This window comes from Anomaloglossus baeobatrachus, chromosome 2 (assembly GCF_048569485.1).
Source record: "Anomaloglossus baeobatrachus isolate aAnoBae1 chromosome 2, aAnoBae1.hap1, whole genome shotgun sequence".
Taxonomy (NCBI): domain Eukaryota; kingdom Metazoa; phylum Chordata; class Amphibia; order Anura; family Aromobatidae; genus Anomaloglossus; species Anomaloglossus baeobatrachus.
Genome location: NC_134354.1, coordinates 317,222,185 through 317,237,998, shown reverse-complemented (window position 1 = coordinate 317,237,998; position 15,814 = coordinate 317,222,185). Strand labels below are relative to the sequence as shown.

Below are 15,814 nucleotides of genomic sequence, written 5' to 3'. Positions count from 1 at the left end.
TCAAGTGCATCTGCGTGATCTTCATCCTCTGTGACTGTGGGGACAGCAGTCACACATGGTTTTTCACACTGAACTTCCACTCCTTTACCCGCAACAGGGAGTGTGATTGGCAGGTCATCACTTGTTTTGGAAGTGGAAACAGAAGGTATTGTTGAGCTGTCAGACATCGAGAGAACCATCATTGGATGCAAGCTACATTATATCCACGCCTGCACCTTCGTCACAGATTGGCTGGACTACCTGCAGTTAATAATTGCATTCCAGAAATGGAAAGGAGTGTAGAATGCACATGTGTTGTACCTTGCTTGGCAGCAAAGGAACACTAACTTAGTATTCCAGACAATTTTAGGATGGCAGAAAAAGAGTCAGCTCTTTGGGCAAATTAAATAGCGTGGCAAAAGTGGACAGATGGGTACAGGGGCCGTGTTCTGTGGGTACCAGGACAGTAAAAGAAGCCTCACTTTCTATCTCTCCTAATGATCAAATGCAGCAAGGAATTCCCTGAGTTTGCTATAAAATTAGCATAGCTAAATGTGCATTAGGGTAGAATGCAGGAGTGCTTGAGATTGCTTGGCACAAGTGGAACAATAAAGGAGTCCAACAGCCAGTTCTATGATGCCACTAAATGGCAGTATTTTTTGCTATCATTATAGCTTATTAAAAACAGAGCAGGAGGGTGTCCTGCACAGGTGCTGTATATAGATTTGCACCAGTGGGGCACTAATGGAGTACAACAGCCACTTCTTGTATGCCACTAAGTTTACTCAATTTTTGGTATTATAATGTCTTAGTAAGTAACAATGAGTTTGAGTGTTCAATGCAGGCAGACGTGCTGCAAATATCTGTGCACTACTGGGACGATACAGAAGTCCAATAGCCACGTTTAGGATGACACTAAGTTCACTCAGTGTTTGCTAGTATAATGGCTTAGTTATAATGAGTTTGAGTGTGCAATGCAGGCAGACGTGCTGCAAATATCTTTGCAATAGTGGGACTATACAGAAGTCCAATAGCCATGTTTAGGATGACACTAAGTTCACTCAGTGTTTGCTAGTATAATGGCTTAGTTATAATGAGTTTGAGTGCAATGCAGGCAGACGTGCTGCAAATATCTGTGCACTACTGGGACGATACAGAAGTCCAACAGCCACGTTTAGGATGCCACTAGGTTCACTGAGTGTTTGCTAGTATAATGGCTTAGTAACAATGACTTTGAGTGTGCAATGCAGGCAGACGTGCTGAAAATATCTTTGCACTTGTGGGACGATACAGAAGTCCAATAGCCACGTTTAGGATGACACTAGGTTCACTGAGTGTTTGCTAGTATAATGGCTTAGTAACAATGAGTTTGAGTGTGCAATGCAGGCAGACGTGCTGCAAATATCTTTGCACTAGTGGGACTATACAGAAGTCCAATAGCCACGTTTAGGATGCCACTAGGTTCACTGAGTGTTTGCTAGTATAATGGCTTAGTAACAATGTGTTTGAGTATGCAATGCAGGCAGACGTGCTGCAAATATCTTTGCACTTGTGGGACGATACAGAAGTCCAACAGCCACGTTTAGGATGTCACTAGGTTCACTGAGTGTTTGCTAGTATAATGGCTTACTAACAATGAGTTTGAGTGAGCAATGCAGGCAGACGTGCTGCAAATATCTTTCCACTAGTGTGACTACACAAAAGTCCAATAGCCACGTTTAGGATGCCACTAGGTTCACTGAGTGTTTGCTAGTATAATGGCTTAGTAACAATGACTTTGAGTGTGCAATGCAGGCAGACGTGCTGCAAATATCTTTGCACTTGTGGGACGATACAGAAGTCCAATAGCCACGTTTAGGATGACACTAGGTTCACTGAGTGTTTGCTAGTATAATGGCTTAGTAACAATGAGTTTGAGTGTGCAATGCAGGCAGACTTTCTGCAAATATCTTTGCACTAGTGGGACTATACAGAAGTCCAATAGCCACGTTTAGGATGACACTAAGTTCACTCATTGTTTGCTAATATAATGGCTTAGTTATAATGAGTTTGAGTGTGCAATGCAGGCAGACGTGCTGCAAATATCTTTGCACTTGTGGGACTATACAGAAGTCCAACAGCCACGTTTAGGATGCCACTAGGTTCACTGAGTGTTTGCTAGTATAATGGCTTAGTAACAATGAGTTTGAGTGTGCAATGCAGGCAGACGTGCTGCAAATATCTTTGCACTAGTGGGACTATACAGAAGTCCAATAGCCACGTTTAGGATGCCACTAGGTTCACTGAGTGTTTGCTAGTATAATGGCTTAGTAACAATGAGTTTGAGTATGCAATGCAGGCAGACGTGCTGCAAATATCTTTGCACTTGTGGGACGATACAGAAGTCCAACAGCCACGTTTAGGATGCCACTAGGTTCACTGAGTGTTTGCTAGTATAATGGCTTAGTAACAATGAGTTTGAGTGAGCAATGCAGGCAGACGTGCTGCAAATATCTTTGCACTAGTGGGACTATACAGAAGTCCAATAGCCACGTTTAGGATGACACTAAGTTCACTCAGTGTTTGCTAGTATAATGGCTTAGTTATAATGAGTTTGAATGTGCAATGCAGGCAGACGTGCTGCAAATATCTGTGCACTACTGGGACTATACAGAAGTCCAACAGCCACGTTTAGGATGCCACTAGGTTCACTGAGTGTTTGCTAGTATAATGGCTTAGTTATAATGAGTTTGAGTGTGCAATGCAGGCAGACGTGCTGCAAATATCTTTGCACTAGTGGGACTATACAGACGTCCAATAGCCACGTTTAGGATGACACTAAGTTCACTCAGTGTTTGCTAGTATAATGGCTTAGTTATAATGAGTTTGAGTGTGCAATGCAGGCAGACGTGCTGCAAATATCTGTGCACTACTGGGACGATACAGAAGTCCAACAGCCACGTTTAGGATGCCACTAGGTTCACTGAGTGTTTGCTAGTATAATGGCTTAGTAACAATGACTTTGAGTGTGCAATGCAGGCAGACGTGCTGCAAATATCTTTGCACTTGTGGGACGATACAGAAGTCCAATAGCCACGTTTAGGATGACACTAGGTTCACTGAGTGTTTGCTAGTATAATGGCTTAGTAACAATGAGTTTGAGTGTGCAATGCAGGCAGACGTGCTGCAAATATCTTTGCACTTGTGGGACGATACAGAAGTCCAACAGCCACGTTTAGGATGCCACTAGGTTCACTGAGTATTTGCTAGTATAATGGCTTAGTAAGAATGAGTTTGAGTGAGCAATGCAGGCAGACGTGCTGCAAATATCTTTGCACTAGTGGGACTATACAGAAGTCCAACAGCCACGTTTAGGATGCCACTAGGTTCACTGAGTGTTTGCTAGTATAATGGCTTAGTAACAATGAGTTTGAGTGAGCAATGCAGGCAGACGTGCTGCAAATATCTTTGCACTAGTGGGACTATACAGAAGTCCAATAGCCACGTTTAGGATGCCACTAGGTTCACTGAGTGTTTGCTAGTATAATGGCTTAGTAACAATGAGTTTGAGTGTGCAATGCAGGCAGACGTGCTGCAAATATCTTTGCACTAGTGGGACTATACAGAAGTCCAATAGCCACGTTTAGGATGACACTAAGTTCACTCAGTGTTTGCTAGTATAATGGCTTAGTTACAATGAGTTTGAATGTGCAATGCAGGCAGACGTGCTGCAAATATCTGTGCACTACTGGGACTATACAGAAGTCCAATAGCCACGTTTAGGATGCCACTAGGTTCACTGAGTGTTTGCTAGTATAATGGCTTAGTAACAATGAGTTTGAGTGTGCAATGCAGGCAGACGTGCTGCAAATATCTTTGCACTAGTGGGACGATACAGAAGTCCAACAGCCACATTTAGGATGCCACTAGGTTCACTCAGTGTTTGCTAGTATAATGGCTTAGTTATAATGAGTTTGAATGTGCAATGCAGGCAGACGTGCTGCAAATATCTGTGCACTACTGGGACGATACAGAAGTCCAACAGCCACGTTTAGGATGCCACTAAGTTCACTCAGTGTTTGCTAGTATAATGGCTTAGTTATAATGAGTTTGAGTGTGCAATGCAGGCAGAGGTGCTGCAAATATCTGTGCACTACTGGGACTATACAGAAGTCCAATAGCCACGTTTAGGATGACACTAGGTACACTTAGTGTTTGCTAGTATAATGGCTTAGTTATAATGAGTTGGAGTGTGCAGAGGACAGGAGGGTACAGTGCCAGGGTTGTGGGGCTCTGGGTAGAGGAATGGAAGCCTGCCTTTCTATTCCCTCCTAATGGGGAAATGCAGCGAGGAAATCCCTGACCTTAGCTACACAGACGCTGTCATCTTGTGTAGCTGTTAAACTCTGTTTTCAGGACCTGTCACCTATGGCTCTGACCCTGCCGGTACGAGCCCTTAAAAGGACTGATAGAAAGTGCTCTCCCTAAGCTGTCCAGCGCTGTGTATGGAGCGCATACAGCAGTATCGGCGATAGGACTCAGGACGGAGCTGCGCCAGTGATGTCTGACACCAAGGACGCAGAAGGCAGATAATGGCGTGCTGGAGGAAAATATCCGGTTTTATAATGCAGGGACATGTGACATGGACATCCTATCACACATGCCGTTGCTTCTCTGGCTAAAAGTCCACTTAGCTGTGTGTGTGTCTGGGATTGGCTGACATGCTGGCCCTCCCCACTACACGCGCGCGCTTAGGGAAGGAAGACAAGGAAAAAAAAAAAAATGGCGATCGCCATTATCCATACAGCAGTGATCTGAAGGCGCTGTTCCCGCACACTATACACTGAAATTTCATAATAGTGTGAGTCACAGAGTGACTTACACTATTACAGCGGAAAGCCAGCTAGGAATTAGCTGGTTTTTTGCTTCTAGAACCGTTCTCGAACGTATCTAGAACTATCGAGCTTTTGCAAAAAAGCTCGAGTTCTAGTTCGATCTAGAACAGCCCCCAAAATCACTCGAGCCGCGAACTGGAGAACCACGAACCTAGAACCGCGCTCAACTCTAGTTATGAACAAACGTACACCGATGAGATATTTGTTATTACATCCATCAACGTCAAATTTCAAAAACCTCTCTATAAAATTGCTGATTTGAGCGGAGAAGATGTACAGGGCTCGTTTTATAAAGAAGAGCTGCAAAAAATAGCTGTGGATGAGATTTGCGTCTACAGAGTCGAAAAAAGTTTGAGACGCAAGCGTAAGGGGTGTGAGGCACTGGTGCTAGTTAAGTGGTTGGGCTTTCCTTCAAAGTTTAACAGTTGGATTAAAGAGGATCAGCTGACAGACATCTGAATCATGGAGGAGGGATCATTTTATATAACATTACCGAGCAATGCATCTTCTAAAATATACCCTAAGAACACAATATCAACTTATACCACCAAATTGGCAAATCCTGTACACCTTTGTGGACCCTTTGAAGTTGTGCTCACCGAGATTCAATATCCGCATACATGGTATACGTTTGAGCAGAATGATGGAAATTTCTTTATAGGGAAGCTTGGTGAAATTTTGAAGGAGTTTTTTTGAAATCGGGATGTTATTCAAACATCGGTGAGCTCATAAGAGCCATTAATGAACGTGTTGATATATTGAAGGTGGCACCCGATGGTTTTAAACTACGATACGACGATTTGAAGAGAACTGTTACCATGTCAGATTCACCGACTATACATTTTGCACCAGGGCAGAAACTCTCTCATATTTTAGGACTACCACCCTATATTGAGGCCTCTGTAGATAATGCACATCTAGAAAGGAAAAAGACGTATGCAGATATAAAAGATGGCTCTTATACATTATATGTGTACACAGATATAATACAACACCAGCTTGTGGGGATAGTTATGTTCAACTTCTGAGAACTAGTCAGGTAACAGGAAAGAATGGTGAAATAATCACTCTCCACTACACATGGCCTGATTATGTACCTCTATGCAAGCAACATTTTGATTCTGTGACGATCTCTATATTATCAGATCAGGGTGTACCTGTTAAATTCAAATATGGCAAGGTTATTATTCGATTACACTTTCGACCGAGAAAGAGCTAACACAGTAAAATGGTGTCTCAAAGGGTGTATGGCGAGCCGGCAATTTATGCAAGGTATTATATGGCTCAAACGGGTTATGGTTTAGAGGGCTTTCTCGGTGATGTGCACATGTATGGCGGGGGTCTTGGAGGAATTTTTAGAGGTCTTTTTAGGCGAGCTGTACCGCTGTTCAGGAAAGGTATAGAATTAGTAAAACCACACGTAAAGACAGCTGTCAAAAACATGGCTAAAGATGCGGTCAAATCCCTTTCATCAACCGTATTGAATCGGATAAACACGAACTCGCAGGAGGGCTCTGGAATTATTTATGTTGCTAAAAAACAGCAGAAAAGAAAAAGGCAGCCAAGAGACGAAACCGTCAGAAAAGAGTGAGACGCTCTCTTGTTGACATCTTCTAATCACTTATCATGGCTTTTATACATGAAGCATCGATCGAGTGTGCAAAATCCGAACTGGATATTTTTGACCTCCCTCCAACACAGACAAGTATAGAGAAATTGCATTTTGTAGAAGTTCAACCTATCGCGGCTCTGTCAGACAATGCACCCTTGGAATTTTTTATATCGGAAAGCGGTGAATATTATTATGATCTAAACAACACGCTACTGTACATAAATTGCCGCATCGTCAAACAAGATAATACGGCTATCGGTGATACCGCCAGAGTAGCTTTTATAAATTACCCCCTCGCTAAACTTTTTAATCAGGTTGACATCAATCTGGGAGATCGCCTTATCTCACAGTCGGATAACCTCTACAGTTATAGAGCGTACATTGAAACTCTTTTAAATTACAGTTCAATGAACACTATAATCGCAATTTACATTTACATTTATCATAATGATTGGCTCCTGGATGGCGCAAATGCTGGTTTTGTCAAAAGAGCCTATATATCAGCCAACTCTAAACCTGTAGATCTCATGGGGCCAATTTTTGGAGATATATTTAATCAACCAAAGCTCATACTGAATGGACTTGACCTTAAGATCAAGTTGTCCAGAAATAAGGATACTTTCTGTTTGATGTCAGGTGATGCGGAGCCATATAAAGTACAGATCTTACAAGCAGATCTCTATGTAAAAAGAGTGCAAGTTTCTCCAGCTGTACGAATAGGCCACAGTCAGGCCCTACTATCTGCAACAGCCAAATATGCTATTGATAGGGCCTGCATGAAAGTATACAGCATACCGGCTGGTACGCGAATTACAAACCACGAGAACCTCTTCTTAGGCCAAATTCCTTCAACAGTTATATTAGGATTTGTAGATAATGAAGCATTTAGTGGTTCATATAATAAACATCCTATGTGCTTTAATCATATTATAAGCCAGACAGCAATTTATCTAGACGGACAACAAATACCAGCATGGGCATACCAACCTAATTTCAATGTTGATTTAGCTGTTCGAGAATTTATGTCGTTAGCCCACATTTCTGGGAAACAAAGGTCCGATTCTGCTTTGGCAATAGACCATGAAGAAGTTATGGATGGATTCACATTATTTGCGTTTGATTTATCCCCCGATCAAGAGCCGGTGGTCATTTATCGCTTGTGAAAACTTGTAACCTACGCGCTGAAGTGCAGTTTGCGGTAGCTACACCACATACTGTAAATATGATCATATATGCTCTCAGCTCAACTATACTTGAAATCAACAACAGAAGAGAAGTATTACCATATTTTTCGCTTTATAAGACGCACCTGATTATAAGACGCACCCCCAAATTTGGTGAAGGAAAAGAGATTTTTTTTGTTTTATGTTAAATGGGGTCCATCTTATAATTCCAGTGTCCCTCTAACAAATCATATAAGGTATATGTCCCTCATAGCCCCCCATCCTAAAATTAGCCCCCCTTAATCTGGATATGGCCCCCTTATATTGATTATAGCCCCCTTGTGATGGCACACATTCCCCTGTGCTGCCCATGGCCCCTATAGATCGCACAAGTCCCCCTGTGTTAGATATCGCTCCCATAGTGCTGCCCATGGCCCCTATATAGATCGCACAAGTCCCCCTGTGTTAGATATCGCCCCTATAGTGCTGCCCATGGCCCCTATATAGATCGCACAAGTCCCCCTATGTTAGATATCGCCCCCATGGTGCTGCCCATGGCCCCTATATAGATCGCACAAGTCCCCCTGTGTTAGATATCACCCCCATAGTGCTACCCATGGCCCCTATATAGATTGCACAAGTCCCCCAGTGTTAGATATCGCCCCCATAGTGCTGCCCATGGCTCCTATATAGATCGCACAAGTCCCCCTGTGTTCGATATTGCCCCCATGGTGCTGCCCATGGCCCCTATAGATCGCACAAGTCCCCCTGTGTTAGATATCGCCCCCATACAGCTGCCCATGACCCCTATATAGATCGCACAAGTCCCCCTGTGTTAGATATCGCCCCCATGGTGCTGCCCATGGCCCCTATATAGATCGCAGAAGTCCCCCTGTGTTAGATATTGCCCCAATAGTGCTGCCCATGGCCCCTATAGATCGCACAAGTCCCCCTGTGTTAGATATCGCCCCATAGTGCTGCCCATGGCCCCTATATAGATCGCACAAGTCCCCCTGTGTTAGATATCACCCCCATAGTACTACCCATGGCCCCTATATAGATCGCACAAGTCCCCCTGTGTTAGATATCACCCCCATAGTGCTGCCCATGGCCCCTATATAGATCGCACAAGTCCCCCTGTGTTAGATATTGCCCCCATGGTGCTGCCCATGGCCCCTATATAGATCGCACAAGTCCCCCTGTGTTAGATATCGCCCCCATAGTGCTGCCCATGGCCCCTATATAGATCGCACAAGTCCCCCTGTGTTAGATATCGCTCCCATAGTGCTGCCCATGGCCCCTATATAGATCGCACAAGTCCCCCTGTGTTAGATATCGCCCCCATGATGCGGCCCATGGCCCCTATAGATCGCACAAGTCCCCCTGTGTTAGATATCGCCCCCATAGTGCTGCCCATGGCCCCTATATAGATCGCACAAGTCCCCCTGTGTTAGATATCGCCCCCATGATGCTGCCCATGGCCCCTATATAGATCGCACAAGTCCCCCTGTGTTAGATATCGCCCCCATAGTGCTACCCATGGCCCCTATATAGATTGCACAAGTCCCCCAGTGTTAGATATCGCCCCCATAGTGCTACCCATGGCCCCTATATAGATTGCACAAGTCCCCCTGTGTTAGATATCGCCCCCATGGTGCTGCCCATGGCCCCTATAGATCGCACAAGTTCCCCTGAGTTAGATATCGCCCCCATACAGCTGCCCATGGCCCCTATATAGATCGCACAAGTCCCCCTGTGTTAGATATCGCCCCCATGGTGCTGCTTATGGCCCTTATATAGATCGCAGAAGTCCCCCTGTGTTAGATATTGCCCCCATAGTGCTGCCCATGGCCCCTATAGATCGCACAAGTCCCCCTGTGTTAGATATCGCCCCATAGTGCTGCCCATGGCCCCTATATAGATTGCACAAGTCCCCCTGTGTTAGATATCACCCCCATAGTGCTGCCCATGGCCCCTATATAGATCGCACAAGTCCCCCTGTGTTAGATATCGCCCCCATAGTGCTGCCCATGGCCCCTATATAGATCGCACAAGTCCCCCTGTGTTAGATATTGCCCCCATGGTGCTGCCCATGGCCCCTATATAGATCGCACAAGTCCCCCTGTGTTAGATATTGCCCCCATAGTGCTGCCCATGGCCCCTATATAGATCGCACAAGTCCCCCTGTGTTAGATATCGCCCCCAGGCTGCTGCCCATAGTAAAATAAAACCCTCTTTCCTTACCTCCTCCAGCACTGATCTCCCTCCTGTCTCCCTCCGTGCTTCTGTTCCTTACTTCCTGGTTCTCAGTGCGGTCATGTGATCGGCACAGCAGACTGAGATCTCTGCCTGCCTGATCACAGTGGAAGCAGGGACACAGGGAGAAACGCTGGAGGGGGTAAGTAAAGCTTTTTTATTTTAGAATGAGCAGCAGCCTGGGGGCCAAATCTAACACAGGGGGGGCATGTGCCATCACAGGGGGGCGCAGAGACATATAATATGCACCGCTGCCCCAGCTCCTCACTGCAGTGCGATTTCAGCACCACCGGAGATGGACAGCGGCTGTGCATATTTTGTGAGCGGGAGCAGGAGATCAAACGCTGCCGCCGCAGCGTTCACCTGCGCCCAGCAGCACTCCCACCTCCCCTGGACCCTGCAGTGTGTGTATATATATATATATATATATATATATATATATATATATATATACCCCACCCGTATATTCGGCTTATAAGACGCACCCCCTACTTTCCCCCAAAATTTGGGGGAACAAAAGTGCGTCTTATAAAGCGAAAAATACGGTATTTGATTATGTCTAATATATAATACCCTGCAACTCACAAATCTGCTGAAGTCCGATCGTCATACAAAACGTATATTTGCCGGTGTGTTTCCATGTGATTTGCTTACATCGTGAACACAGACACCACCAGTCAAAGCGGCCACCATTGGATGTTAATTGTACTCTGCGATGATGAGAAGGCATTATTCTTTGATAGTTATGGCTACCCGCCTTGTTCCATAATTTTTCCTGCTGAGTTTGTAAGCTTCTTAAACAGAAACGCTGAACTATATTGTTATCAAAATAATAAATTACAATCAACATATTCAAGTGTTTGCGGGCAGTACTGCGTTTACATTTTGTACCATTTAACGTGGGGTACATTATTCGATAAAATATTACAATGCTTTACTACTAATTTAAACAGTAATGATAATACAGTGGCTGATTTTGTAAAGTCTAATTTATCTATTCACCCCTGAAATTCAAGATGTCTACATAAGCAGTTTTGCCTACCTCTTTGCAACCATTGATGTGGTTGCTCTGTTAATTGTGGCATGTAATCTCTCCACACAGATGTATGGACATTTGTAGCTTATCACTTCTTGTTAGTTATCGGTGTAAGCAAAATTAAGAGAGTTAATCAGACTGGCACAGTGATGCATGGTCAGCACTGTAGCTTTACAGAAGATATTATTTGACCCTATAAGCAGAAATGCTGTGTGTTCTAATGCTCTATGCTATTCTGTAAATGTATCAGATTGTTCTGTGACTGAGACATTCAAAAATGTAATTGATTTTATCTAAAATGTAATTGATTTTTGGTCTGAATAAACTTTTTAAACTTTTAATGTGTCTGTCTTTTATGCAAACAGTATAACTTTATACTCGGGGACTTATAAAAGCTAATTAATAGCACAGGACAGGGTAATAGTATAATTGGCCATATACATAATATGCCCAATCAAAACCAAATACACATTGTGAATAATAGTAGAAAATATTATTGTTTTTCTTTTATACAAACAGTATAACTTTATACTCGGGGTCTTATAAAAGCTGATTAATAGCGAAGGACGGGTAATAGTATAATTGGCCATATACATAATATGCCCAATGAAAATCAAATACACAGTGTGAATAATAGTAGATAATATTATATTAGCTAATATTACACTAGCAGGATAATATTATTATATTAACTAATATTATACAATGTCAATTACACAAGTAGAGATTTGATATAAAACAATAAACATATCACTAGGCAATAAAAGAGAACACTATGTCAGGATTCGATACAGATTACTGTTTCAAAAACCCTGACATATTATACATTGTGAATTACACTAGTAGAATTAAATATAACTCTAATATGATATTATAGCAATATTCTATTAATTAATAATAGTGTGTATGCTATTCTGTATTCCTCTTTACACACATTACAGTTTCTGACCCTGTTAATTGTGGCATGTAATCTCTCCACACAGCAATGGACAACATTTCAGGCTTATCATTTCTTATTAGTTATTGGCACACGCAGGATAAAAGGAGTTAATCAAACTCACACACTAATTTATGCTCAGCACTGTCGTTTTTTTAAAGAATATGTTATTTTGGATTCTATAACCACAAATGTTGAGAAGCACTTTATAGGCAAATCTGTATACCTTCTCCTATTGCATGGTCATTCACATCTTGTTAGATGTGGGCACACGCAGGATAAAAGGGAGTTAATCAGACTGACACACTATTGTATGCTCAGCACAGTAGTTTTTTAAAGAATATGTTATTTGGAACCTTTAAGCACAAATGTAGAGAAGCGCTTTATAAGCAATTCTGTATACCTTCTCTTCAACTGTTGCTGTGTCTGTTAATTGTAAATTGTAGTGTAATTCACATTCTATAATATTTTTCCTATGAATAGGAATAATATTATAGATTATGAATTACACCAGCACAATTTTGATATCAAAAGCCAATAAATATATCATGAACCAATAAAAGAGAACACATTTTGATACACTTTGATAGATAAGGGGCGTGCCACATGACAGCTTGATACATTTTGATAGGGGGCGGGGCACCTGTCAGATTATGTTTGATGGATCATGTGTAATCCACACTTCTGGCGATCAAAATACGACGGGAGCCCACGCATTTTTTTTTTTTAACTATTTTTTTAAATAAAAAAAATTAATGGGCTTCCCTGTATTTTGATTGCCAGCAAAGGTAACGCCAGGCAGATGGGGTTGGCAACCCGTAGCTGTCTGCTTTATCTGCGCTGAGAATCAAAAATATTGCGGAACGCTACATCATTTTTTTTAGTGATTTATTTTTACAGTGCTGTGATGTCAGGCAATCAAAATATAGGGAAGCCCATTTTTTTAGTTATTTAAATAAATAATTAAAAAAAAATACGTGGGCTCCCACTGCATTTTTTGTATTGGTAGCTAAGGGTAATCCAAGCAACTACTGGCTGCTAACCCCCACTGCTTGGTGTTACCTTCACTGGCAATGGAAAATCCAGGAAGCATTTTTTTTTTTTTTTTAATTCTTTTGCCAATAAACTAAAAAAAAAAAAAATAAAAAAAAAAGTGGGCCATATTTTTGTATGCTAGCCAGGTACAGCAGGCAAGTACGGCTGCCCCAACTCCCAGCTGCCTATTTGTACCCGGCTGGGAACTAAAAGTATAGGGAAGCCCTTTTTTAATTATTTCATGAAATAATTAAAAAAAAAGAAAAAAAAAATGACATGGGCTTCGCCCCATCTTTGTGTCCACCCAGGTACAACTAGGCAGCGGAGGGGACTGGAATTCTCAGCACAGGTTGGCCCAAGCTTCCTGGGCCCCTCCGCTGCGAATTGCAGTCCGCAGCCGCCCCAGAAAATGGCGCTTTCATAGAAGCGCCATTGCTGGCGCTGTGTCCAACTCTACCAGCGGCCCTGATGCCGGGTGGCTCGCTGGGTAATAAGGGCTTAATACTAGCTTTTTTTTTTACTAGCTAGTATTAAGCCAGAGATTCTTAATGTCAAGCAAGTTTGACCCGGCCATTAAGAATCTCCAATAAAGGGTTAAAAAAGAGACACCACGCAGAGAAAAAATACTTTAATAGAAATAAATACAAAAACACACTTAGAGACTCCATGTTTGTAACCACCTCTAACCCCTCCACGATCTTGGTCTTCTGTCTTCTCTCTCCTTCAACCCATGCAGCTCTGCTACATCAGACAGCACAGGGGAGGAAGACGCTCCTCCTCCCCCGTGCAGCCTAATCACTCAAAGAGTGAGCAGAGGCTGCGGGATGGTAAGCGGTGACGTCACCGCTGCCATCGTTGCAATAGTAACCTGACAGGCGGGTTACTATAGCAACGGTGATCTCCGATCACCTGATTCCCGGCGCTGCTATTCACCGGCTGTGGCATCCAGTCCCTACATGTGGGCTGACTCTGTATCTCACCGGTACTCGCCGAGTATACTGGGTACGGAGATGCTCGATCGATCACTGCATACTGGCGACATGCACTGACAGGACCTAGCATGACGTCATAGCCATGTGACCAGTCTTTAGCCAATGAGATAATACACACGTGACTGGTCACATGCTATGACATCACAGACAGGTCCTATCATAAGTGCGTGTTACCGGGAGGACACAGCGATGATCAGAAGGAGAAGTGGCGGGAGACAGAGTCTGCAGGACATGTCGCGGGACCTGTAAGTATAATGGCAATGTTTATTATTAACCCATTCAGCCCCGGGGCACTTTCCGTTTTTGCGTTTTTGTTTTTTGCTCCCCTTCTTCCGAGAGCCGTAACTTTTTTATTTTTCCGTCAATCTTGCCATATGAGAGCTTGTTTTTTGCGGGACAAGTTGTACTTTTAAATGAAATCATAAGTTCTACCATATGGTGTACTGGAAAGCAGCAAAAAAATTCCAAGTGTGGAAAAATTGCAAAAAAGTGTGATGGCACAATAGTTTTTGGGATGTTTTATTCACGGTGTTCACTATATGGTAAAACCGATGTGTGGGTATGATACCTGAGGTCGGTGCGAGTTTGTAGACACCAAACATGTATAGGTTTACTTGTATCTAAGGGGTTAAAAAAAATTCACAAGTTTGTCCAATAAAAGTGGCGCACGTTTTGCGCCATTTTCCGAAACACGTAGCGTTCTTATTTTTTGGGATCTATGGCTCAGTGATGGCTTATTTTTTGCATCTCGAGCTGATGTTTCTAATGCTACGTTTTGATCGCCTGTTATTGCATTTTGCGTAAAACTTGCGGCGACCAAAAAACGTAATTTTGGCGTTTGGAATTTTTTTGCCACTACGCCGTTTACCGATCAGATTAATTGATTTTATATTTTGATAGATCGGGCATTTCTGAACGCGGCGATACCAAATATGTGTATATTTATTTATTTTTTAACCCTTTAATTTTCAATGGGGGGGTAAGGGGGGTGATTTGAACTTTTAGGTTTTTTTTTTTTTTTAATTTTTTAAAACTTTTTTTTTACTTTTTTTATTTTATTTTACTAGTCCCCCTAGGGGGCTATAGCGATCAGCAATCCGATTGCTGATCGCTATCTGCTGATCACAGCTATACCGCTGTAAACAGCAGAAATAGTCACTTTCTTTCTTCCTCTGCTCCGTGCCGAGGAAGAATGAAAGTGAAACTTCGTAGCACCAGGCGTCATCACATGACCCTGTGCTACGATGGCAACCACCGAACGTCACGTGATCACTCACGTGATGTCCGGAGGGGGCGGCGGTAAGTAGAAAACATGGCCGCGCGCATATAGATCTCGCTGCCAGACTTTGGCAGCGAGATCTAAGGGGTTAATGTTCCGGGTGGAATGCAATTCCACTCGGAACATGTAGGCACACATGTCAGCTGTTGAAAACAGCTGATATGTGTGCCTATCCACGCCGCCTGCCCGCGGCAGGGGGCGGGGCTTACCGGGACACGATCCATGACGGAAAGATCCGTCCATGGTCGTGAAGGGGTTAACTGTATTGTATGTGTATATGTATAATGTGTTTGTATGTGTTTGTGTTTGCCTGCCATTGTATTCAATGGGGTTCGAAGGTGTTCGTCGAACGCTCGACGAACAGACCCGCTGTTCGACGAACCGAATCGAACACTAGGGGGGTGGCTCATCTCTAGTAAAGATATGTGGGCAGGATGAAGAAACATATGGGGGCATGAAGAAGACGTAAGGACAAGAGGAAGACATATGGAGGTGTGCCACCCCCATGCCAGCCGCCGCCACTGCTAGGATCTGGACCTTCTGGGGGGTGGCTCGAGGGTCTCCGGACCCGGGGGTCTCACGGACACGCCGAATAAAAAGAGGGATCTGTGGGCCCTGGCGGTGACCTCCTATCCCTGTTGGTGGGCTGTT

At 43.4% G+C, this 15,814-nt stretch overlaps 2 protein-coding genes across 5 annotated transcripts in view; one reads left to right on the top strand and one right to left on the bottom strand.

Annotated features, from left to right (window-relative positions):
- Positions 1-15,814, bottom strand: part of SPDEF (SAM pointed domain containing ETS transcription factor) — a 974,947-nt gene that overhangs the window by 636,865 nt on the left and 322,268 nt on the right. The window lies entirely within an intron of this gene.
- On the top strand, positions 6,480-7,628 carry LOC142289727 (uncharacterized protein F54H12.2-like). The gene has a single exon (XM_075333655.1). The coding sequence runs from the start codon at positions 6,480-6,482 to the stop codon at positions 7,626-7,628; it is 1,149 nt and encodes a 382-aa protein (XP_075189770.1).